Source organism: Chrysemys picta, chromosome 1 (genome assembly GCF_011386835.1).
Source record: "Chrysemys picta bellii isolate R12L10 chromosome 1, ASM1138683v2, whole genome shotgun sequence".
NCBI classification, from domain to species: Eukaryota; Metazoa; Chordata; order Testudines; family Emydidae; genus Chrysemys; species Chrysemys picta.
In genome coordinates, this window is record NC_088791.1 from 136,860,298 (window position 1) to 136,887,252 (window position 26,955).

General features: G+C 47.3%; 1 protein-coding gene across 1 annotated transcript; it reads left to right on the forward strand.

Annotated features, from left to right (window-relative positions):
• Positions 1–448: 448 nt before the first annotated feature.
• Positions 449–26,939, forward strand: LOC101948688 (C->U-editing enzyme APOBEC-1-like; the record flags this gene model as incomplete). Its single annotated transcript, XM_065571700.1, has 3 exons — positions 449–860; positions 3,384–3,505; positions 25,539–26,939. Coding segments are annotated over 3 exons (573 nt in total), but the record flags the coding sequence as incomplete, so codon positions are not given.
• Between the last annotated feature and the right edge of the window lie 16 nt (positions 26,940–26,955).

Here is a 26,955-nt window from a genome sequence, read left to right on the forward strand (position 1 = left end):
CTACAGAAAGATGGTAATGGAAGGCTAAACCGTATTATACTGTTCAGCCGCTAGGTGACACTGTGTGTGAAAATACCTTATTTAAATGAACTTCAGCCATCCCTGACAGAGTGTTAAAGGATCCTATGATGATCACATCTGATGTGTATAAGCCAGCTCTGCAACCAGTCCATAGCTGGTACAGAAGTACATGACAAGGATCCCTCAGGTGTCCTTGTCTAATTCCAGATTGAGCTCATTAGATTCCAACTCTGCTAAAATTCCTTCCACACTTTCAACTGGATTTTGTACCTATTATTTCCTTCCAGAGAGTGATACCTGTATATGCAGCCTGGAGAGTGTTTTGGGTTCCTCTGGGATGAAGAGCACTTGCGAATTGTGAGGGCTTTGCATATAATACACAGGATGAAAAGGGGGCAGTAAAAGGCATCTGAGCCCATCATGACATTTGTGTTTCAGGTGGAAGATACAACCAAATGATTTTACGGTGAATTACATCCCAGGTATATGTCCAAGAGTGACGTACCTGCTTTACGAAATCAGGTGGGGCAGAAGTACCAAGTTCTGGAGGCACTGGTGTCGAAACACCCCAATCCAGCACGCCGAAATCGCCTGCCTGGAACATGACTTCAAGAAGTTAAAGTTCAGGCCATCAGTGCGCTGCTCCATCACCTGGTTCCTGTCCTGGAGCCCCTGTGGGAAATGCTGCCGGCGTATAGTGGAGTTTGTGAGGGCACACCCCAGTGTGACTCTGAAGATAAAAGCAGCGTGGCTCTTTAGGCATATGGATGAACGCAACCGACAAGGCCTCAGGAACCTGATGGAGAATGGAGTAGCCCTATACATCATGAACCTGCCAGGTATCCTAACCACGCTTTGGCCCTGTCTAGGCCAGGATCAAAGGCATGATGCTAGAATAGGTTAGCTGACAGGTACTAACACATTTGAAAAGCCTAGAGCAGAAAAACAAGCCTTTAACCTGTGCTAATCTGGTCCAGATGAGGTCTCGGAGGGAGCCAAGGCATTAACTTGACCAGTTTTCCACGTGTTAAAGTGTACATTTCTGTGGCTTTTAGAACATGTTACTGAGCACATATTAGCAGACACATTCCATTATCACAACTTTTATGCCAGTCTAGACAAGTAGATTTGCCAGGTGTCCAGTTTTTAACCAGAACGCCCAGTCGAAAAAGGACCCTGGCAGCAGTGCCAGCTGGGTCATTAAAAGTCTGGTTGGCGGCACATCAGGGGCCCGGGGCTAAGGCAGGCTCCCTACCTGACCTGATTCTGCATGGTTCCCAGAAACGGATGCCGGTCCTTGTAGCCCCTAGGCGCATGGGCGGCCAGGGAGGCTCCTCGCGCTGCCCCCGCCCGAGTGCCGGCTCCACAGTTTCTATTGGCTGGGAACTGTGACCAATGGGAGCTGTGAGGGCGGTGCCTGCGGGTGCCAGGGCAGCGCGCAGAGCCTCCCTGGCTGCCCATGCATATAGGGGCTGCAGGGACCTGGCAGCCGCTTCCTGGGAGCCGTGGTAAGCGCCGCTGGGATTCCACACCCTGAACCCCCTCCCATACCCCAACCTCCTGCCCCAGCTCAGTGAAAATGAGTGAGGGTGGGGGAGAGTGAGTGACAGAGGGAGTGGGGATAGAACGAGTGGGGTTGGGGCCTCGGAGAAGGGGCGGGGTGGGGGTGGGGCAGGGGTGTTCAGTTTTGTGCAATTAGAAAGTTGGCAACCCTATAGACAAGGCCTTTGCTATAGCTGGGGACTGGATGGCTCAGGGGTATCAGAGAATGGCATATGCAGCCTTTAACTTATAGGGCACCATTTCCAATCCAATTCCAGGCCAGGGAGACTGGCTGGGTGGAGGGAGTTGGGGAATGGAACATGGAGCCTTTAATCTATAGGGCAGCAGTTCCAGTTCTGTTCCTGGGCTGTAGTGACCAAAAGTTCAGGTCAGCAAGGAGCCAATCAGAACAGTTCTATGAACAGAGTTGAAAAAACAGCAAGTCAGCAGCAGCCACTGAAAACTAACCAGTCACAGACACTGCTGAGTTCCTAGTGTTACCAGCAATCGCCACTCTCTGTGGGTGGGTTGTGTGACATGAGTTGGTGGTTGGGCATGGACAAGTCAAGCACCTAGTGTCACGCCCTTGTTGGCAATCTGAGTGAAGAGGCCTAAGCTTGGCAGGAGCGCAGAGAGTCTCTCCACCCTTGCCCGGGATGCCAGATGTAGCTGCATGGCACAGTGCCAGGCTGACAGCAGGCCCACACCTCTGCACCTCCCTGCTGTCTCCTCTGCTGCGTCAAGCTGCATCACAGCAGGGGGCAAACAAGTAAACTGACCAGGACCAGTGTGGTGGATACCTGGCCTGCCGCATTCCTGTGGGAGAGTGAGGTGTGCAGTGCAGGCCTGGGGAGTGACAACGTAAGCCCCCAAGCGACCCACTCCCTGCAGCAGAAGGGCTCCTTGGCAAGCTGATAGCAGGGAGTAGGGAGGCATTGGAAGGTGCATCAGCAAATCTCCCTTCTGCCTGCTTTCCTTTCCTCCCCCTAACCTAGCCACAAGAGCAGCACCGCTGCCTATCATCCCAGCTCCTTCTGTCCACTCTGCAGAGCAGTGGGGCAGCATGTGCACAAAGGAGCAACCTCTCTCTAAAGCCGGGCCCCTCCCATCTACATCCTCTTTGGCTCCAGCAAACAACCCCAAGCACATCCGTCCTCTCCCCATTCCTTCCCCATCTCGTAAGCGGCAGAATGACGGAAGAGTAAGTGGAACAACCCAAACTGGGCCTTTCCCGGGATGTAATTGCTATTCTCTCAGGCTGATGATGAATGAGGAGCTTGCACAGTTCTTTGCTGAAACTATCCTTTCCTTCAGACAGAGTGCAGAACCCTGATGCATTGATTCCACTCTTGTTGTATAGTGGATGGGCCTTCCAGGAGACATGTGAGCTTAGAACAATGATTCTCAAACTTTTGTACTGGTGACTCCTTTCACATAGCAAGCCTCTGAGTGCGACCCCCCACCTTGTGAATTAAAAACACTTGTTTATATATTTAACACTATTATAAATGCTCAAGGCAAAGCGGGGTTTGGGGTGGAAGCTGACAGCTCGCGACCCCCCATGTAATAACCTCACGACCCCCCTGAAGGGTCCCGACCTCCAGTTTGAGAATCCCTGGCTTAGAAGATATCACAGCTTACATGAACAATGTGACTAACTGATTACTAATTGACAACTTAGACCTTTTGGTCAACACTGAGTTCAGTGTAAAACTCAGATTCTGCCTTGATCTTTACTGATCTCTGCCTGAGCAAGGAGGGGCTCATTGATCCCCTGGACGTGTCCCTCAACAGGCGTGATGGGATATTTATTTCCTCAGATTACAGATACTGCTGGAGAACATTTGTTGCCCATCAAAATGGAGAGGAAGATGACTATTGCCCCTTGGTGCCCTCTCTGTGGATCATTTTCTATTGTCTAGAACTCCAGCGTGTCCTTTGGGTGAGTAGACATTTTGGAGAAAATGTTGGATCCAAGAACAATCCTAAATCATATGAGAGTTAAGTTTCGAGGGACCCAGCTGTGGGCATCTCCACTGAGGCTATGGCTACACTGCAGAGCTTAAAGCAATGCAGCTGCGCCTCTGTAGCACTGCTAGTGCAGACGCTCTAAGCCGATGGGAGAGAGCTCTCCTGTCAATTTAATCGCTCCAGTCCCCGCGAGCAGCGGTAGCTATGTCAGCAGGAGAAGCTTGTCACAGCGGCACTTAGATCAGTCTAATGTCGCGGGGGCGGGGGGGAGGGAGGGAGAGGGGGAGTTATTCACACCCCTGGGCAACATAACTTATACTGGCATAAGCTGTAGTGTGCACATAGCCTGATATTAGCAGCAGGACCAGGCAGAGCTCCAATCAGAACTGGGGCCTCCATTGTACAAGGTCAATTCCTAAACAGGAGAGGCAGGGCAGCCCAGTAGAACTGGAATGTCACACTCTGCTCTGAGTAGTGCAGGGGCAGCCCAGAGAATTAATTGCGTTCCCGCCTTGCTCTAGGGAGAGGGTAAGTTATTGCACCCCTTCTCATGGAAGAGCTTACTGCCCCATGTGTCCAGCCTGCCACTCTATCCAGTCACCCTGCCTCTCACTCCTTGCCCACTGGTCTCTCTCCACCCACTTGCTGGCAGGAGGGCGTATCAGGAGCGAGCTCTCCCCCTGTGCTGTATAGCTGGAAACACAATCTGAGCAGGGGAGTATGGACTGTGACAATCTACACCAATTTACATCCGCTGTGGATATGGCACATGGTCTGTACATAACCAAAGAACCCAGAAAGTGCAGAGTTAAAGGAGATACTGGCATCCCCTAATCATGCCATAGTCACAGCAAACTACACCCCATCCCTTAGGTTAAAGTCTCCCTCTATACCATTCCTTCTATTATTATTCTGTTCACTTATTTGCTCCCAGTCGCATTCCCAGTGTGCTAGGCACCACACAAAATGTAAGAAGACAGCGTTCTTGTCCCACAGACAAGCGAAAGAGACAAGACAAGACAACCGGTGAAAGGTAGGAGAAAGAAGTACAACATAAAAGAGGTCAGGGTGGTGACTGATCATGTCTAGGTAAAACAATAGTTGAGAATGCAACTGGGATTAATGTTTTAGGGTTTCTGTTAGGTAATATAAGAACTCTACTGGCTTCAGTGGAACTAAGCCAGTTTACAGCAGTGTGTGTGTGTGTGTGTGTGTGTGTGTGTGTGTGTGTGTGTGTGTGTGTGTGTGTGTGTGTGTGTGTGATGCCTTCCTGCTTATTGCTCCCTGTTCCTGTTTGGTTCCTGCTCCCTGAGCTCAGTGTTCCAGTTCCTGTGTTTGTGTGTATGTGTGCACAGTGTTGGGTGTGCATAATTATTCAGGGCCTGCTGCTACATACCTGCCATTTGGACCGTTGTCATGTTTTATTCGGACTGTTGCTGACTTAGCTGGTCCGTGGTTTTTACATGCTTTGATTGACCACCTACCTGCGTGTCCTGCTTCGGTTTCTTTGTGTTTTGAGACTGCTGTTCCAGGGCGCATCAAAGTGTAACAAGGCATCAAGGTAGAGTTGGGTGTTCAGGAGCACTCTGAATGCAGAGGAGAGAGTGGCATTGTGGAGCAGCTCAGGAAGGGTATTTCCGGCATGGGAGGCAGCCTGAAAGAAGGCACAGCATCTAGGATAGCATCGTTGTTGTAGCATGTTCATATAATTCAAGCTGAATATATTTATGGGCAGTCTCAAATGGTTCAGAGGATAAGTCCCCCAGCCTTATCTCCCAATGATTTATTATAGTCTGTACGGCCACTTATGAATGCAGCACTAAGAAATGGCTGTCCTCTGCACACATTTGAAATCACTACCTGACAAACCTTTGCTGTAGAATGGTGAAATCCAGTAGCTGACTTGTCACCTATTCATTTTTTCCTATTTATTATATCTTTGTCAAGAAATTTTTTACAGTCTATGTAAACATTCACTGCTTAACCCCCAAAAACTCAGGGGACCACTGTGGATAACTTAATAAATATTGGGTGAAATCCTGGTTCGATGGAAGTCAAGGGCCAAGTTCTCCCATTGACTTTGATGTGAGTTAGGATTTCACACATTGTAAATCTATTGCTGCTGTTGGTAACATAAATATTTGTTAAGTAGAAACACTGGGCAAAATCCTGAGGTCTTTATCAAGTCAATGGTAATTTTGCCTGACTAAGGACTGATCTGGCTCAGTTTTGTTATGAATGATCAAGGACAAACTCCAGTCGGGCTATTCACCTGAACAAAGGTCACAGGATTCAGCTGCATATGTTTTACAGAGCGATGATGACAATGATGAAGATCAAAACTTCTGATTTGTGTTTCTGAAGTGTTCACAACAATACTGAAAATGTAGAGTTTATAGAAAGTTCATGGATTTCCCCACTTTATTGACTACATTTCATAAAAGGGACAATGTGAGATCAGGCAGTTTAAATGTACATTTCAATGGATTAATTAAGTATACCATGTATATTGCGCCGCTCTGCTATCCCACTGATATGTTGTAGAGGGTTGTCAGGGTTCCTTCCCCACTCTGAACTCTGAAGCTACTGAAATGTGTGGTATTTCAAAAGCAAAATCTTGGAGAGCTTAAGTCCATCGAAGAAGTTTTTTGTTATTGTCCTTGATGGTATGAAGCCACTTCAGCGCAGCATGGTCGGTTTGCAGGTGGAAACGCCATCCCCAAACGTATGGGCGTAGCTTTTCCAAAGTGTACACAATGGTGTAACATTCCATTTTGCTGATTGACCTGCATTAAAACTGCTCCCACACCATGCTCGGATGCATCTCTGGTTACTAGAAACGGTTTGTCAAAGTCTGGGGCCCTTAGCACAGAGTCAGACATGAGTGTTGATTTAAGCTGGTTAAAGGCGTTCTGACACTCTTCAGTCCACTGAACTGCATTTGGCTGTTTCTTTTTGGTTAGGTCTGTCAGTGGGGCGGCGATTTGGCTGTAGTGCAGTACAAATCACCTGTAATATCTGGCCAAGCCTAAGAAGGATTGGACCTGTTTCTTTGTCTTTGGGACAGGCCACTTTTGGATAGCAGTCACTTTGGCCTGTAGGGGGTTGATAGTTCCTTGACCCACCTAGTGTCCAAGGTAAGTCACTCTGTTTAGGCCTATTTGACACTTTTTAGCCTTAACAGTTAGTCCTGCCTCCCTTATGCGCTCGAAGACTTTTTGCAGATGCTCCAGGTGTTCTGCCCATGAATCAGAAAAAATGGCCATATCATCAAGGTAGGCAATTGCAGATTCTCCCAATCCCGTTAGGAGACCATCTACAAGTTTCTGGAAGGTGGCGGGTGCATTTCGCAGCCCGAAAGGGAGCACATTAAATGCATACAGCCCTGCATGGGTGATGAAGGCTGACCTTCCCTTGGCGGGTTCATCTAGCAGTACTTGCCAGTGCCCCTTGGTTAAGTGGAAGGTAGAGATGAACTGGGCCCGTCCCAGTTTCTCCAATAGCTCATCTGGGCGTGGCATTGGATAGTTGTCTGGCGAGTTACAGCATTTAGCTTATGGTTGTCCACATAAAAGCATATCTCCCCATCTGGTCTGGGAACTAGAGCCACTGGAGATGCCCATGCACTGTTAAGGGGCGGATTACACCCATCTGTAGCATGTCCTGGATCTCCTGTTCTACAGCAGTTTTGGCTTGAGGAGACACCCGGTAAGGTTGAGCTCTAATTGGGCGTGCATTACCTGTGTCAATGGAGTGGTATGCCCGTTCGGTCCGTCCTCGGGTGGCTGAGAACATCGGCGCGAAGCTAGTGCACAGCTCCTTGATCTGCTGTCGCTGCATACGTCCAAGGATCATGGAGAGGTTCACCTGTTCCACGCCACCATCACTTTTCCCTTCATAGTAGACACCTTCTGGCCACTCATCGTCATCTCCTCCCTGGGCTGTAAACTGGAAAACCTTTAATTCTCTGGAATAAAAAGGCTTTAGAGAATTAACATGGTATACCTTAGGCTTTAGGTTTGAGGTGGGGGATGCTATGAGATAGTTAACAGTTCCCAGGAGCTCTTGGACCATGAATGGCCCTTCCCACGATGCTTCCATCTTATGGGTCTGGAGCGCCTTCGAGACCATGACTTGGTCCCCTACTTTGAAGGAACGCTCTCTGGAATGTTTATCATACCAGGCCTTTTGCTCTTCCTGAGCATCTTTTAAGTTTTCTCTAGAAAGGGCTAAAGAGTGTCGGTGGGGGGTTTTGTAGGTTGCTTACAAAGTCTAGAATGTTAGTTCCTGGAGAAGGCGTAAACCCCTCCCATTGCTGCTTCACCAACTGTAATGGCCCCTTAATCTTGTGGCCATACACAAGTTCAAATGGTGAAAACCCTAAACTGGGATGTGATACAGCCCTGTAGGCAAAAAGCAACTGCTGCAACACTAGGTCCCAATCATTGGAGTGTTCATTTACAAATTTACGTATCATGGCCCCCAAAGTTCCATTAAATTTCTCCACCAGGCCATTTGTTTAATGGTGGTGAGGGGTGGCAACCAAGTGATTCACCCCATGAGCTTCCCACAGGCTTTTCATGGTCCCTGCCAGGAAATTAGTTCCCGAATCTGTAAGGATGTCAGAGGGCCAACCTACCCTGGCAAAAATGTCTGTTAATGCCTGGCACACACTTTTAGCCCTGGTTTTGCTTAGAGCTACTGCTTCTGGCCATTGAGTGGCAAAATCCATGAAAGTCAGTATGTACTGCTTTCCTCTGGGGGGTCTTCTTTGGGAAAGGACCCAGAATACCCACGGCTACTCGCTGAAATGGGACCTCGATTATGGGGAGTGAATGGAGAGGTGCTTTGACCTGGTCTTGGGGTTTTCCCATTCTTTGGCACACCTCACAAGACCAGACATAAGTAGAAACGTCCTTGCCCATTCCCTCCCAGTGGAATGACTTCCCCAAACAGTCTTTGGTCCTGTTCACCCCAACATGGCCACTAGGATGATCATGAGCTAAGTTCAAGAGCTTTACCCGGTACTTAGTTGGAACTACCAACTGTCTTTGAGGATGCCAGTCTTCCTGGTGTCCACCAGAAAGAGTTTCCTTGTATAAAAGTCCTCTTTCTAAAACCAACTGGGATCGGTTAGAAGAGCTGAGAGAGGTGGTGGTTTGCTCCGTGCCACCGTCCAAGCTCCCTGGAGGCTGTCATCTGCTTCCTGCTTGGCCTGGAACTGTTCCCTTGATGCTGGAGATATCAGTTCCTCATTGAATTGTGGATTTGGGCTGTGTCCCTCTGGAAGCGATGTAGGTGATGGGGCTGTTTCCGTTGACTGTGAACTACTCTCCGCTGGCACACTAGGTTGTATTTCAGGCTCCTGCTGAGCCTCTTGTGTAGGTTTATGGGCTGCTGCCAGTGCAGGCTCGCTGGTGCCCTCTGGCATTGGAGTTGCAGAGGGGGTTGCAATCGCTGGATTCAGTGCTGGCAATGGTTCTGGTGCTGGTTGCTCCGCCAGTTCCGGTTCTGGGACTGGCTCTGTCTGGGTCTCTGCGACTGGATCCACTATGGCTGTTGCAGACATGGGCATGGGGTCCAGCTCCACCACCACAGTCTGGGTCTCTGGTAACAGAGACTGGGCCCTTGTAGAAGGCACAGGAATGGAGCTAGGTTTGAAGGTTTGCTTAGACTGGCTGCAGGTGACCATTCCCACCCTCTTAGCTAGCTTCACATGGTTGGCCAAGTCTTCCCACAGCAGCATGGGAATGGGATACTCATCATAGACTGCAAAAGTCCACATTCCTGACCAGCCCTTGTACTGGACAGGCAACTTGGCTGTAGGCAAGTTTAGAGAGTATGACATGAAGGGTTGAATTGTCACCGGAGCCTCTGGGTTGATGAATTTGGTGTCCACTAAGGATTGGTGGATAGCTGACACTTGTGCTCCAGTGTCCCTCCACGTGATAACCTTCTTCCTGCTGACACTCACAGTTTCCCTTCGCTTTGAGGGTATCTGGGAGGCATCTGGGCCTGGGGACCTTTGGTGTGATTCTGGTGTAATGAACTGCAATCTGTTCATAGACTCATAGACTCATAGACTTTAAAGTCAGAAGGGACCATTATGATCATCTGGTCTGACCCCCTGCATGCTGCAGGCCATAAAACCGTCCCTACCCCTTCCCTGGACTCTGCTGTTGAAGTCCCCAATCCTGTTTTTAGTGACTTCAATCGGCAGAGACCCTCCTGCTAGTGATCCCTGCCCCATGCTGCGGAGGAAGGCGAAAAACCTCCAGAGGCTCAGCCAATCTGCCCTGGAGGAAAATTCCTTCCCGACCCCAAATATGGCGATCAGCAAGACCCCGAGCATATAGGCAAGAGTCTCCAGCCTGACCTCTGTTAGCCATTATGCTATTTACCTATCATTGCTTGGTTTTCCTTGACTACTATGTTTTACCATTAAACCATTCCCTCCATAAACTTATCTAACTTAATCTTAAAACCAGACAGGTCCGTCGCCCCCACCGTTTCCCTCGGAAGACCATTCCAATATTTCACCCCTCTGACGGTCAGAAACCTTCGTCTAATTTCAAGCCTGAACTTCCCCACGGCCAGTTTATATCCGTTCGTTCTCGTATCCACATTAGTACTAAGCTGGAATAATTCCTCTCCCTCCCTTGTATTAATCCCTCTAATATATTTAAAGATAGCAATCATATCCCCCCTCAGCCTTCGCTTTGTCAGACTAAACAACCCAAGCTCCTCTAGTCTCCTTTCATAAGACAGGTTTTCCATTCCTCTGATCATCCTAGTGGCCCTTCTCTGCACCCGTTCCAGTTTGAGTTCATCTTTTTTAAACATGGGAGACCAGAACTGCACACAGTACTCCAAATGAGGTCTCACCAGCGCCTTGTACAACGGAAGCAGGACCTCCTTATCCCTACTAGATATACCTCGCCTAATGCATCCCAAGACAGCATTGGCTTTTTTCACCGCCACGTCACATTGTCGACTCATGGTCATCCTGCGGTCTACAAGGACCCCTAGGTCCTTCTCCTCTTCCGTTACTTCTAACCAATGCGTCCCCATCTTGTAACTAAAATTGTTATTAGTCATCCCCAAATGCATCACCTTACACTTTTCACTATTAAATTTCATCCTATTTCTGATACTCCAATTCACAAGCTCATTCAAGTCTCCCTGCAGAATATCCCTATCCTCCTCTGAATTTACAACGCCTCCCACCTTCGTATCATCCGCAAACTTTATCAGCCCACTCCTGCAATCGGTTCCGAGGTCAGTTATAAATAGATTAAATAAAATGGGTCCCAAAACCGAACCTTGAGGCACTCCACTAGTAACCTCCCTCCAACCTGACAGTTCACCCTTTAATACGACCCGCTGCATTCTCCCCATTAACCAATTCCTTATCCACCTCTGGATTTTCCTATCGATCCCCATGTTTTTCAGTTTAACCAATAATTCCTCATGGGGTACAGTATCAAACGCTTTACTGAAATCCAGGTATATTAGGTCCACCGCATTTCCCTTATCTAATAAGTCCGTTACTTTCTCAAAGAAGGAGATCAGATTCGTTTGGCACGATCTGCCCTTCGTAAAACCATGTTGTAATTTATCGCAATTGCCATTAACCTTCAGGTCCTCAACTAGTTTCTCTTTCAGAATTTTCTCTAACACCTTGCACACTACAGATGTTAAACTAACAGGCCTGTAGTTACCCGGATCACTTTTTTTCCCTTTCTTGAAAATAGGAACCACATTAGCTATTCTCCAGTCTAACGGGACCACCCCCGAGTTTACAGATTCATTAAATATTATCGCTAACGGGCCTGCTATTTCCCGCGCCAATTCCTTCAATATTCTCGGATGAAGATCGTCCGGTCCTCCCAACTTAGCCCCATTAAGGTGTTCAAGTTTTATTTCTACCTCGGATACGGTAATCCTCCATCCTGAATGCCCCTCTGTAGTGGTGCTAGTATCCCTAATACCTTCATTGGCCTCATTAAACACCGATGCAAAATATTCATTGAGATATTGCGCCATGCCTAGATTGTCTTTAATCTCCTCTCCGGCAATAGTCTTCAGCGGTCCCACTTCTTCTTTCTTTGCTTTCTTCCTATTTATGTGGCTGTAAAACCTCTTACTATTGCTTTTAATTCCCCTTGCTAGGTCCAGCTCTACAGGGCCTTTGGCCTTTCTCACTCTATCTCTACATTCTCTGACTTCACTTAGGTACATTTCCTTACTGATCCCTCCCCTCTTCCACTCTTTGTACGCTTTCTGTTTTTTCCTAATCGCCCCTTTGAGTCGGTCGCTCATCCAACTCGGTCTAAATCTCTTGCTTAGTAATCTTTTTCCCTTTTTTGGAATACAGGCCTCCGACAGCTCATGCATCTTTAACTTGAAGTAATCCCAGGCTTCTTCTGCCTTTAGATCCATTAATATGTTTGCCCAATCCACTTCCCTTACCAGTCCCCTTAATTTGTTAAAATTGGCCTTTTTAAAATTATAAACCCTAGTCTTTGACTTAATTCTGTTACTCCTTCCATGTAGTTTAAACCGAATTAGCTCATGATCACTGGAGCCCAAATTGTCCCCTACTACCACTTCCTCAACGAGGTCCTCACTACTTACCAGAATCAAATCTAAAATGGCCTCCCCCCTCGTCGGTTCAGCTACCACTTGATGGAGGAATTGATCAGCAAGCACATCTAGGAACATCTGAGCCCTATTATTGCTACTAGCGTTTGTTCCCCAATCTATATCCGGGAAGTTAAAGTCCCCCATAATTACACAGTTTCTATTAGTAATTACTTCTCTAAACACATTAAATAGTTCCTTATCCATATCCTGGGTCGATCCCGGTGGTCTATAGCACACCCCAAGCACTATCCCCGGAGAGGCTCTAGTAGTCCTTTTACCCAGTGTGAGTATTGCCCAGACGGACTCTGTGTTATCTATTCCATCAACTATTATTTCTTTACAGCTTATTTCACTATTGACATACAAGGCCACCCCCCCACCTTTACCTTTGTTCCAGTCTTTCCTAAACAGCGCATACCCCTCCATACCTGTGTTCCAGTCGTGACTGCCATTCCACCACGTTTCAGTTATTCCTATGATATCTGGTTTCAATTCTCGGACCAAGAGCTCCAATTCCTCCATTTTATTACCTAGGCTTCTGGCATTGGTGTATAAACACCCTAATGTATGTCGTTTAGCCTGTCTCCCATTAGTAGCACTATATGTTGCGGGCCTCCTTGTGTCCGTCCCCCCTGTCCTTCCTATGTCCAATCTCATCTCCCCGGCTATGTCTCCTCTCATTTTACTCACCTTTTCCATACTGGAATCTGGCGTGGAGATTAACTGTGCATCTCCCAACCGTCTCCCCACACTTCCTAGTTTAAAGCTCTTTTGATAAGATGAGCCAGCCTCCCTCCCAGAAGTCTATTTCCTTCCCTACTCAGGTGAAGCCCATCCCGCGAGAACAGGTGTCTGTCCCCGAAAGCCTCCCAGTGGCCATACATCCCAAAGCCCTCCTTATAGCACCACTCCCTTAGCCAACTATTTATTCTCACAATCCTATCAGCCCTTTGCTGCCCTTCCCTCGGAACAGGCAGAATCCCACTAAAGATAATCTGAGCCTCTATCTCCTTGAGCGTCTTTCCCAGCCTGGCATAATCTCCCTTGATTCTCTCTAACGAGAACCTAGCCGTGTCATTCGTTCCTACATGAAGGATTATCAAGGGGTTCTTACCTGCTCCTTTTAGGATCCTTTTCAACCGCAGGTCCACATCGCGTATCTTTGCGCCCGGTAGACAGCACACCCTTCTGTTCTCTGGGTCTGCCCTGGTCACAGGCCTGTCCAATCTCCTCAGTAAAGAGTCTCCAATTACATACACCTGCCGTTGCCTGGCAACAGTGCGATCTAGTAATCTAATCTCTGATCCCTCTAGTCCTGACCTGTGTCTGTTCCTATCTTCCCTTATGCTCCCCCTTATGCCTTCCTGAATCCTCCCGGGGCCCAGAATTGGTGCTGTCTCCATCAACTCCTCCCCTCTCTCTCTTGGACTAGCTGCTTTTCTCTTCTTCCTCACCCTCCCACCTTCAGTCGCCACCTGCTGCCCCTCCACCTCGCTATCCAAACACTCGAACCTATTCCTGAGTTCTATTCCCCCCTCACTGGCCCTTCTTTTCCTTGGCCTGCTTCTCACAGTCACATGCTTCCACCTCCCTTGTTCTCCCCCTTCCATTCCCCTCTCACCGTCCTCTACCTCTGCCTCTACCTGCACCACAGGGCATTCTCCTTCAGCCCCCCCTTGCCTGTCCTCCATCAGCTGCTCAAACCCCCGCCTAAACTCCACCAGGGTATCTACCTGCATCTCCAGCCCCTTAATCTTTTCCTCCAGTAACACTATCAGGCGACACTTCATACACACATTCCTGTGTTCCAGCTCCCCTGCTAGGACCATATACATACCACAGCTCCCACATGCAGCCATCTGCATTCTGTCTGCTGCTGCTGCTTGGCTCATGGCTGCTGTAATCTCTGCCCACAGCACCTGTGGACTCAGAGCACACACCACACCGCGCCCTCCTGCCTCCCCCCTTACCTCCCCCTGCAAACTCCCTCTCAAACTCCCCTGTTAGCTGCCCTGTTTGCTGCCTCCGGTGCCGCTGCTCGCAGCTGTGCCACTGCCTGGCTGGGCGGCCGCTTTTATGGGCCCCCTACTCGGCTAAGGGTTCTTGGGGCAGTTGGCCTTTCTATGCCCCAGCTCATTACATTTAAAACATCGCCCAGCTGACTGGTCACTGGGGCGAGGTGGATTGCTGGAGACTGGTGTGGTGGGACGATAAGGGGTTTGGAGTTTTCCTTGGGATGTAGGTGGGGCCTTGGGCTGCCCCCGGTGGTAAGGTTTTGTTTCAGGTTGCCCCGTCTGATATTCGCTCCAACTGCTACTAGTTTTTTTCTTTTCTGCCACCTCCACCCATTTGATTCCAATCTCCCCCTCCTCAATTACAGTTTTGGGCTTCCCATCTAGGATATACCTTTCTATTTCCTCAGGAACACCCTAAAAGAACTGCTCCATTTGCATTAGGAAAGACAGATCTTCCAGAGATTTAACACTTGCTTCTGATATCCAGGCATCCCAATTTTTTACAATGTGGTAGGTGTGTCGGGAAAATGTCACATCTGGTTTCCACCTTAGGGCTCTGAACCGCGGACGGGCATGCTCGGGTGTTAGCCCCATTCTAATTCTGGACTTGTTTTAAAAAAGTTTGTAGCTGTTCATGTGTTCCTTAGGCATTTCAGCTGCCACCTCTACTAAGGGTCAACTGAGCTGCAGCCTCAGCTCTACCATGTACTGGTCTGTAGTGATGCTGTACCCAAGGCAGGCCCTTTCAAAATTTTCTAAGAAGGCGTCTGTATCATCGCCTGCCTTGTAGGTGGGGAACTTTCTGGGATGGGAAGCGGTACCTGGAGAAGGATTGCTAGGATTGTCTGGTATATTCTGCTTAGCCCTTATCCTCCCTAACTCCAGTTCATGCTTCCTCTCTCTTTCTTTATTCTCCAGGACTCTCTTGTGGGCAGCTTCTTCTGCCTCCACCCTGGCTTTTTCTGCCTCCATCTCCAAGCGCCTTAAGGCCATCTGTCTATCATGTTCTTTTTGTCTCTCTTCAGCTTTGAATCTGGCGAATTCTAATTTCTTTTGGACTTCACTGTCCATCATCCTAACCTTCCTGTGCTTAACCTAGCCTAACCCGAGAGCTAGAAAGAGAAAAAAAAAACACTTGTGAATTCCCTTGCAAGAAGTTAACTACCCTGCCCTCAGGCAGAGAAAAAAAACCTCCAGCTGCTCACAACTTAAAAAAAAAAAAAAAAACCTCCCTGCTTTCCAAGCAGCCAAAAGGGAAAAAAATGCCCTTTTAAAATCCTATTGTGCTTTTGGTTCAAAATGATCCCACTGCTCTGCCACCATGTCAGGGTTCCTTCCCCACTCTGAACTCTGGGGTACAGATGTGGGGACCCACATGAAAGACCCCCTAAGCTTATTTTTACCAGCTTAGGTTAAAAACTTTCCCAAGGCACAAATTCCACCTTGTCCTTGAACAGTATGCTGCCACCACCAAGTGATTTAGACAAAGAATCAGGGAAAGGACTACTTGGAGTCCCTTTCCCCCAAATATTCCCCCAAGCCCTACACCCCCTTTCCTGGGGAAGGTTTGAGAATAATATCCTCACCAATTGGTACAGGTGAACACAGACCCAAACCCTTGGATCTTAAGAACAATGAAAAATCAATCAGATTCTTAAAAGAAGAATTCATCTAAAAAAAGATAAAAGAATCACCTCTGTAAAATCAGGATGGAAGATAACTTTACAGGGTAACAAAAAGATTCAAAACACAGAGGATTTCCCCTCCAGGCAAAACTTTAAAGTTACAAAAACAGGGATAAACCTCCTTCTTAGCACAGGGAAAATTCACACACTAAAACAAAAGATACTCTAACGCATTTCCTTGCTATTACTTAGTATTTCTGTAATATTAGATGTATCATTTCAGTGAGAGCTGGATTACTTGCTTGGTCTCTCCCTTTGTCTCTGGGGAGAACACACACAGAGCACAATACAAAGCCTCCCCTCCCTCCCCCCGATTTGAAAGTATCTTCTTTCCTCAATCGTCCTTCTGGTCAGGTGCCAACCAGGTTATCTGAGCTTCTTAACCCTTTACAGGTAAGGAGGGATTTTATGCTACCGTTAGCTGTATATTTATGACAAGGATGATACCCACAGAGAATATTTATTTTGTCTAGATGAAGAGATGCTTTTCTAATCACTGAATTGTGCATTTTTTGTAAATCGGATGCTCCTCCGTGAGATTTTCTAATGGAGTTTCAAGAGAACACTATGGTTAAAATGTAACCACAGTAGCTTTTTAATTTCCTTTTAGACAAGAAGCACTATAAACAGCAATTTACCTGCATCAGGAGTCTGTTCAGATTTTTCCTCTTCTTTCTATGATTTTGTGTTCAGTATACTTTTGGCTGGCTGAATTCTGCTCTATTGCATATCAGTACTTATGCGGTACTTATCACTGTAATATCTGTCATGAATATAATTCTTCAGAATTACCTGTGGGTGATATAAACATCAAGTATTATACAAGAGCCTTTTTCTAGCCCTTATAAGAATAACGTAACTGTGTCCCCCACTCCAAGATTGTTCACAGGAAGTGCTCAGAGTTTGGCCTGTTCAGGATGAGGGTGGGGATATGAGCACTATGGAGGATGGGAGGAAGTGGAGTTTGATATAGGTAACTGGTGAGTGGAGTTGTGACGTTCACCTCTGGTGTTGTCTGGACTGGTGATCTGCTAGGTCACTCCAATCCTTGACTCTGGGAGCCAGCCTTACCCTGCTCTGCTGTGAGAACCCCCACTCCTGGGTTGTTCATGCACAGCCTCTGGCATGTAAGCTGCTCCCAGCTACTTGCAAGCAAATGGCACTTGCCAATATCTCCGGTCCCAGACACAACCCTAGAAACCTCCATCTTGCAGTGTCCAGTTATGCCGGCTGGATGCTGCAAGCTTATATAAGTTCATCAATTTAACAAATAAATTGATATGTACCAGGCTTGTTATCCCAAGGGGAGCCTCTGACACGCTTCAAACCAAATGCACTGCTTCTGGTAGAATAAACAAACAGATTTATTAACTATAAAGATAGATTTTAAGTGATAACAAGTCAGATTTGGTCAAATGAAATAAAAGCAAAATGCATTCTAAGCTGATCTTAACACTTCCAATGCCCTTACAAACTTAGATGCTTCTCACACAGGCTGGCTGGTTGCTCTTCAGCCAGGCTCTCCCCTTTGATCAGCGCTTCAGTCACTTGGTGTGGTGTCTGTAGATGTAGAGGGAAGAGAGAGGAAGAGCATGGCAAACGTCTCTTCCTTTTATCATGTCCTTTCCTCCCTCTTGGCTTTGACCCCTCCTCCCCCTTCAGAGTCAGGTGAGCATTAATGAGTCTCTCCAAGCAAGGTTGAGCAATTCCCCTGGTGTGGCCTCATGCAGGTGAGTCACTGCATTGTAGCTCCCTTGCTGGACAATGGCTGTTGATGGGTTGACACCCTGCCCGGGCTTTGGTTACTTTCCTTGCTGTTGCCTCTGGGAAGCTAATATCTGGCTGATTCCCCCAACTTACAGCATGTTTTAGTGACAACCATACTACACAACTTTCATAACTTCATATGCATTAATGATATACATGTATAGAGAAATGACTTTCAGCAGATCATAATCTTTCCCCTGATACCTTACAAGGCATGCTTTATAAGTAAGATCACGATTATATGAAAATGAGGAATATGGGGGTTACAGCATGCTCCCCCAAAGTATAGAATGTCACACCTCCCCCCTTAGTTTACTGCAAGAGTAAGTAGCATTATCATAAGGTTTAATATCCGTGTCAAAATCCCCAAAACTTAATATTAATACCAAAATTTTTATCACAGATGTGCATTTACAATAGTTTTATGATACCACACCCTCTGTTCAGATAGTATAGTTTGAGGTTAGTTTGTTCTTTACCCATGGTATCCTTTGACTCTCTCCCATGTAATCAGTCACTGGCTTTTCTTTCCCTCCAGTGTTCCCTTCTGTGTGGGCTCTTAATTTAATCATGTTTCTGGCAAGATAAGGGTCCAGGGGGATCCTGCACATTGGCTGGCCCTTTGGGGAATGGTCTCCCAACCCCAGGACTGTACATATGTAGAAAATCCAGCTCCCCTTTTGGGGTTACCCTGTGTTTCCCCCTCCCAGCACTCAGTCCTTCCCTGCCCCTTGGAGGGCTGTGATCTGTGCTCTCTAGGCCAGGTGTGTTTATCCTTTGATCAGATGCACCTTTTCCCAGCAGCTTTCCCATAACTGCTCTCTGTGTCTCATCAGCCTGGGGGAAAACACCCCCTCTCTGTCAGTTGGGTCATTTGCAGATCATAACCTTTCCCCCGATACTTTACAAGGCATGCTTTATATGTAAGATCACGATTATATGAAAATGAGGAATATGGGGGTTACAGCACACTCCCCCAAGGTATAGAATGTCACAGGAGTGGAGATAGGATATTAATTGACTTAAATGCTTATTCCTTTGCTCTTTGGGGTCTATGCTGGTGGGATGTGCAGACTAGGAACATTAACTGAGTTAACCAAGCTTTGCATGTGGAGACAAACAGCACCTCCTGCATTAACCTGTCTGCTGTGTAAATCTGCTCGTAGTCTCTTTTCCTTTAAGAGCCAGATCCTGTAACTCAGTCAGCATGGGCAGACCCCTATGCCTGCAGGGAGCCCCTTGTGCCCTCTCTTGACAGGCTGAAAGGGGTGTTTTGCAATTGTGTTAGCTCATTTATGTTAGCTTAGCATGATTGACAAGCCCCGTTCAACTGCAGGCTAACACATCTGAAGCTGTATTAATTGACTCTGGTGTAGCCTGGGGAATACAGCTTCAAGTGTGTTAGTCTACAGCTTACTGAGGCTTTCCAGTCATATTAAGGTAACTCCACCAAGCTAGCACAGCTGAGAAACGCACCCTTATTGTCCCTCGCCCTCTGGGAGGTGGTTTCCCCAGGGGGGAGTGAAGGGCCGGCTGCTGAGGAACCCCGGGAAGGTGGACCCCGAAGTGAGTAGGGGAAGGAATCCACCCCCTGGAACCCACTGCAGGCGGGGGAAGGGACCGAGGATAGCGGAGACCCCCGCCTAGAGTGACAGCGGTGGAATGAGGCCAGGGCACCCTGGAGCCTACTACGGGTGGGGTAAGGGACTGGGAAAACCGGAGACCCCCCACTTAAGTAAGTAGTAGTAGGGCAGGACTTCAGGGAATCCCAGAGCAGCTGAAGGGGCAGGCAGGACTCCCACCAGCAATAGGCTGAGTGGCCGGGTTGGTCCTGCGGCCCGAGGATTGGCAGCCCTCACCACCAGCAGTAGGCTGTGTGGCTGGGTAGGACTGTTATAGCAAAGATCCTCGATTAGGTGTAAACGTGGTTGTGATTGTGGGTCGTAAGATGGTCCAGGGACTTGCTGCAAGTGGGGTAAGGTACCGAAATAGCGGAGACCCCCGCTTTGGGTGAGTAAGTCCCTATCCTTTCTATCCGTTAAGACGATTGTGTCCCTCCTCGCTCGGAGAGCGGGGAGGCCCCGGGAAACTGTCCACGTACTCCTAGGCAGTAGAGCCACCCATCCCATTCTCCTGAAGGTGGGCCAGTGCTCTCTGCTGGGGGAGAGGTGTACGGGGACCACCTCCTTGCTCGGAGAGCAGGGAGGCCCCAGGGAATCCGCCCGCGTACTCCTAGGTAGTAGAGTATCCCATCCCATTTTCTTGAAGGCGGGCCGGTGCTCTCTACTGGGGGAGGGGTGTACGGGGACCAAGCCTTTCCTAATCTTCTGTGTGGTTGGCCTACGACCGAAACCCTTCCCCAAATCTTCCTTTGGGAGCATGGACTCGCGTATGGAGTGAGCTCCAACCCCTGGAATTCGTTTGCCAAAACCTGGAGCAATTGGTAACTCGTTGCCGGACAGGGTGCATGTGAGGACCCCCCTTGTAAATCCTCCCCAGTGGTGTGAATGTTGGGGGGATTGGCCTCACCCTGAGCAATACAGGCTAGGAAAATTGCTCTCGCCTGGAAAGGAGACCAAGGCTTACTGCAGTGTTCTAGTGTTGTGTTGTTTAACCACTCTTTTGTGTATAATAGTAATTGCTTTGTTAAATAATGAATCCTCTCCTACAAAGAGGGTTAGCAAAAGCCCACCCTCCTTGCTGAATTGATAGTAAAACAATGCCTGTGCCCATGAAAAGAAGGATTGGGCCCAAAAGGGCAGGCAACCACAGTTTAAGGAAGTTAGGAGAGGGAGGGTGAGGGGTTAACTCTGTAATTGTTGGTGGAAATTAAATAGTTGCAGAGTTGGCTTCTTACTTTCTTTCTTTTATAATAGTAATTGCTTGAATAATGGCATAAGCAGTAAAACTATGAATAAATGTTAAAAAAGAAATTCTTGGTTTCTTTGCAGCCATACCTTTGGGAGTGTCTGTAAATAATCCAGGCAAAAGATTATATAGGTAAAATCAATTGACTATGAAAAAGTTAGTTAAATTTGTTAAGAAACACTCCTGGTGTGTATAATTTTTTGTTTTATAAGTTTAAAATAAATTAATGTTGTTTTGGGGTTATAGAACCAAAAAAAAATACTTTTGCCAAACAAAGTAAACTAGTGTTGTTTAGTTTTGGTATTTAGCATTTAATCTTTAAGGTAACTTAATGCTTTATAAGATATAAATTGTTTTAAATAAAGACCAAAGTTGTGACTGCAGCAGGGTAGTCAAAGCCAGGAGAATGAAAAATTTTAAATCTGTTTTGGTAACAAATAGCTAGTAAAAGCTAATATAAACTAAAAAGCCACAAATAGAAATCTTGAAGTGTTGCTGGGTACACCTTATACCCTGATCACCTTTGGCGCTCCCTGGATGGTTGCACCTGAGGTGCTCTGGCCCTATTTGCTCGCGTGCATCACCGGATGACTGTGCACCGTTGATTGCTGCAGTTAAGTAAAATTTTTCCTCTGTGGCCCAGCGCTACTGCCAGCGACGTAATAATTAGGTAGGCAGCACTTTTCCCTCTTTGGGAACTCTTTCTAAATATTTGGATTAATTTTCTTCAAATGTTTAAATGTTATAATTGTAAGTATGTGTTACTTTTAGTAAGGTATTTTCTTGTAAAAAGGGCAAATGCAGGATCTTGGGCGGAGGTTTTGCGGCAGTTTTTGCATTGGTAAAATATGTCATGCGGGGGCTGTTGTAAAGCTTTTGCTTAAGAATTTTGTATCACAATCTGGCATATCTGAACTAATTATAAAAGAGCTATGTGCAGCTTCACAGATCCAGTATGGCCAAATGCCCTTCGAAGGCCACTCCCAATCAAAAGACCAAATTCAGCCCTCATAAAATTTTTTACCAGAGCACCCAATGCAGCTACCGACAGTGCCCTGCTGGCCCTAGCTCAAATGTTCAGTCATTTAATAAATTACACCATAGCCAGGCACTAACAAATTGTGTTGGGTCCTTGTGTGGACCCAGTCTTCTAGTTTCAGTAAGTGGTGGGGAACCGGAGGGCTGGGTCTACGTAGGGGTCCATCAGCAAAGAATTGCCCTGGCCCCATGCTAAGGGACTCTTGTCCGCTGACAAATCCATTAAGCCTTCGGACCTTGCTAAGAAAACAACTTCTCCACCTGAGGCCATAATAAAGCCTCCAACCAAGCAAGGTGATTGTGCTAGTAACCCCTCCCTTGCAGCCTCATTGCCGGACCGCTAAGTGAACTAAGACTACGAAAACTTAAAGAATAGCTTGTGGAGGCTAGCCAAAACTACCTGCGACAGAGTGTTGGACGTTTTATCTTCAGGTAGTTTGACAAAAGAGAATGAAGCCAGAGCTGCCTGGGGATAAGACTTTTAATATTCCTCAGCCTCTCCTCCTTGACGAACTTGGGGTGGGAAGGGAAAAAGTCTAAACTTTAGCCAATCAGTGACCTCCGGTTTGGCCTGTGTCATATTGCAATGTACTCCGGATCTACATGGTTGCCCATCATTGTAGTCCCCGCTCCCCAGCTACTCCCCCTCGTGTCTTCTCCAGTTCCCATACAAATCTGTCTGGCCATGGCCTCAAAGAAATTCAAGTTTCAGACAGCAAATGTGGTATAGCACACCCTACCGACGGGATTATTGTTCCAACAGAGGATTGTGCTAAATGCTACTGTAGGAACTATTATTTTCTCCTTTCCCCTTTCTGCTTTCCAAATAACTACTCTGTACCCCAATTGCTCCCAGGGAGCAGCCATTTGGCTGGCCCAGCTTGTGCAGTGGGAAAGTTTCCATTGGGGAAAAAGGGGCTTGGTGAAAGGAGTCTTACATGGTCTTACTGGAGCGGCTGCTATTTGGAACATAGACAAAGCCCAAGACCATAAAGAACGCCTGGGAAATTTAGAAAGGGCATCGGGCCTTATTACTGAGGCAGGACTCACTAACACCCAATCAGATATAAAAACTCTCCATACCTTATCAGGGTTGGGAACAACAACCCAAATCCTCTTAACAAGGTTAATAAACACCCTCGTTTTAACAGGAAAAGACACTGGGTGGGATTTAGCGTGCAGCCAAATGCAAGATTTCTTTAACAACCTTTTGGCAAAAATGCAAACCGATGTTTTAAATCAGCGGTGGCCTGAAACCCTTACCACCACGGTAGGAGTGCCATCCAAGCTATGGAAATGGAGGCATACCTGGACCCTATCTGATTGGGCCTGCAAGTCCTCGGCATGCTCCTTCCATGCTTCGGGACCTGTAAATGGCACCTGGGCTCCAGTGCACTTACTTGTGCCAGAACCCTGGGCGAATTGTCTATGGAACTGGGTTATCCAACGGCAGGTATGGGAAGTTAAACCACCCCATGAACCTAGCCGTTTCATCACCACTCCCTATGATTTCGCTGCTCAACTTATCTGGGTGGGTATCGGAACCTTGTGGTCATTATGGCCCTGGGAACCCCCACAGCTATTTTGCCTCCGTAAATTGTATCCTGGAAAAGTGGTTAATGTTTTTAATTTGGCATGTTGGGAAGGAGAAGCGATAGGTAAAAATCCAGAGGGAAAATTACTATTTAGTAAGAGCCATGGATGTGCCCTGCCATCAGACCCCCACATCCCTATTCCCTTTCACCTTAACTTAACCACTGCTCAAGGAAGCCGCTTTATTGTATGGCCTGCTAATCCTCAGGTTTATGTAACCCTCCATCCAAGTGTTCCTTTTACATTTGATTGGACTTCCCCTATCCCTAACCACTTCCTAAACCTCACTTCTCTACTCTCCAACTTATCTCACCTGCAAGACCAAATGCATGTAATAGAATACAACAAAGAGGCCAAAGCCTTCCAAACTGCTTCTCAGGTACATACCTTATGCTCCTCCCATGACATTGTGTGCTTTGCCTCTAAGGAAATCGCCCAAGTTACACCCAGTTGGCTAACCTCTTCTGCCCTTCCCATTCTATTTTGGATTGTTCTAGCAATTTGTTGCGAATTAATGTTGGCTGTTGCTTGTTGTCTATGTAAATTTTGCTGTTTGCCCCGGCTCCCGGTTCAGCCCCGACCACCACCGAAAGCCCTTTTTATTTTCACAGATGTTCCCCACCCCACACTATATTGTCCCTCAGATCTGGAAATCGACCACCTTAGTGTCATTTCTAAATCCGAATACTGTCCGATGGCCCCTTTGTTTAATGATAGTAGTGATGCCTATAGGGCATCAGAGGAGGGAAATTGTGGGGAAATAGAGCAGGGGGGCCTTCTTTTTAATAGCCAGAGCTGTGAATCTGAAGGCCCCAAAATAAACTCTCCAACAGAGATCTGGTATGCTAATTACCCTTACACAAAGCAATACAGGCCAGGGCCCAGGCCAGGGCCTGAACTAGACTGGACTGCACAATTCCCTGCCAAACTCAGGCAAGGGTCATGACCAGAGGAGGGGGGGGCAAGGAAGCGAAGAATAAAAAAGCCCCAGCAGCAGCACTAATGAAATATATTCATGACTAATGAAATATAATAACCACTTGTGTGAAGCAATAGGTAACTTTAGCTAAATGCAATTTCTTAACTCATGCAGCTTCTCCTTTGGGTGATCTGTGACCCACTCCGTGATTCCAGCTATCTGCAAAAATAGCCAATCATAGATCTTCTTTAGGAGTCCCATGGAAACCTCCCCCCAATCTTTAACCAAAAGACCCCGGAAAATAACGTGTCTTGAGAAATGTACCCAAACTGGTGCCAAGTACCACCCTTGGGGAAAACCACCAAGCACCCCTCTACCCAAATAAACACCCAATTCTCGGAAAATAATGAGGAAGGTACCAGGGGAGAAGGAGGAGGGGGGACTGACCCCAACCCTAGTTTCTTAACTTGTGGTTTGGGGGAGGGGCTGACCCCAACCCCAGTTTCTTAACTCATGACGTATTGTTTGTACTTTGCTTGTGGTTTAATGAAATAAAAACCCGCCTGCGAGCGGCCCTCGGGGTGTCAGTCTTCGGACTGCACCCCAGTGCACTGGTATGTATGTCAATAAACTGGCCTCAGGCTTGAGTCTTTGAACTAAAATCATTGCGTAGGTGTCTTTGACCACAACAGGTGTGAGGTGTTGACAACGGCCATAACTGCAGCGATGGTCGCAGCGGGCTCCATGCTCGCAGTGCTGTGGCGTCTGCGCTGTCACTCACCAGAAAAGTGCGCAAAGTGATTGCCCACCGGCGCTTTCAGGGACGGAGGGCAGGAGTGACGGTTGGATGACGACAGTTACCCAAAACCACCCTCGACACATTTTTTGCCCCAGCAGGCATTGGGGGCTCGACTCAGAATTCCAATGGGCAGCGGGGACTGCGGGAACTGTGGGATAGCTGCCCACAGTGCACCGCTTCCAATGTCAACGCTTGCCCCATTAGTGTGGACTCACAAAATCGAATTACTGTCCTTAGTGTGGATACACACGTTCAACTTTTTAATATCGGTTCCACAAATTCGATTTAAGTAAAATTGAACTACTCTCGTAGTGTAGACATACCCTAAGAAATTCAGAACACATCTGCTGAAAATATGTCTCAGATAAAAGTGCAAAATATGGTTCCTTATCCTGCTTTCCTTGAAGACAGCTGGGAGTTTTGCCTGCCTTGAAATCACCCCTGCTTCTGTTTCCACAGCTGAGTTATAATGCACAGTAAGCCCTATGATTGCAGGTGACCACTGATCTCCCTTACAATCTCACAGGGATGTGAGGGACACTTCCTGCTGGAAGGAGTTAAGAATGATTTCCTGTGAAAGACACTTAATTTTAAACCTCTGATTGATGCTAAAGATAAAACAATTGGCTTTTGGCCTTTCGCTTTTAACACCCAGCTTTCTCTTTTCCCACCAGGGTCTCCCTTCGTTGTTAGCAAGACATGCACACCCCTGAGTATCAGCAGCACACCTTCAATCTCATCCTGTGAGACAACTAGTGCCAAATGCTTTTATAAGAGTACCTTGCAGCAGCCAATGACTGGCAGCCCTTACATTCGAATCCTGACTTGCCAGCCTCACACCCACATCTGTTGACCTACTAGCCTAAAGCACCAGCCAATCATCGCCAGACAACAGGGCTGCAAAAGGAGCCACGCAGAAACAGCCAGCAAGAAGTTCTGAAGAAGCAGCCAATCGATATTTAACAGGACCTTGGGTCTCCATACGCAACACACCAGGGTGGGGGGATCAAGTCTCCTCACCAGCCCTGTATGCTCTTTGAGTAGGGGACAGGAGCTGGAGCAGATCCCTTTGTATCTGCAGTTGGAGATGTCTCTGTGCCTTCCACCTCGGTGATCAGGACAATCCAACAGTATTTATGTTTGCAGTGTTGTTGCAGCCATGTTGGTCCCAGGAATGATTGAGACAAGGTGGACGAGGTAATTTCTTTTATTGGACCAATTCATGTTGGTAGAAGGGACAAGCTTTCAGGCTACACAGAGCTCTGTGAACTGAAGAAGAGCTCTGTGTAGCTCAAAAGCTTGTCTCTCTCACCAACAAAAGTTTAGTTCAATAAGAGAGATTACCTCACCCACCTTGTCTCAATCATATTTACTGCACCTTGAGACACTAACATTATCAAGTCAAAGCAATTAACTGTTTGCATCAGGAATTCACAAGCAGATCATTTTTATATGGATTTGTATTTCAGAGAGAATTTTTCCTGCTATTTTATTACTGGAGTTTATTTTTCTCTCACTGGATTTCTTGGTTTTATTTTCTGTATTATTTCTGACCATTAAGAAAGAACAGAATGAAACACAAAATGTTCCTTCAGAGGAAGCGCTGCTGTTAGTGCTTATATTTTACCGAAGTTTTAATGTGTCGTTTGCCTCCATCCCAATGTAATTCCAAGAGGCACCACATCAAACAGTGTAAGAACTGTAAAGACTTCAGTGCTACTGCAGTCTCATGCTTCCCCAGGAGGAGGCACAGAAGGGAATGGTGCAGGAATAGAGGCGGTGGGCAGCTCCTAGCTACCTGCTCCAGCCTCTCTCAACAGGAAGGGAAGGTACAGGAGTGCTGGCTGTTGTGGGAGCTTCCAGATATTCCACTCCCAGCCTCTTGCCGTTGGCAATGGGGAAAGACTGCTGACTGGGAGTCGATGGGAGCACCAACCTACGTGATTCCCAGACATTCTGGGCAGGGGGCACTGTCTGGCATTGCCACTGTGTAACATGGAAAAATCACTTGTTCTCCTGGGTCTGCAAACAGCAATAGCAGGAAGTACAAAGCTTTGGCTGAAAAATGAGTGGGGGGTTTCCAGTGACTAT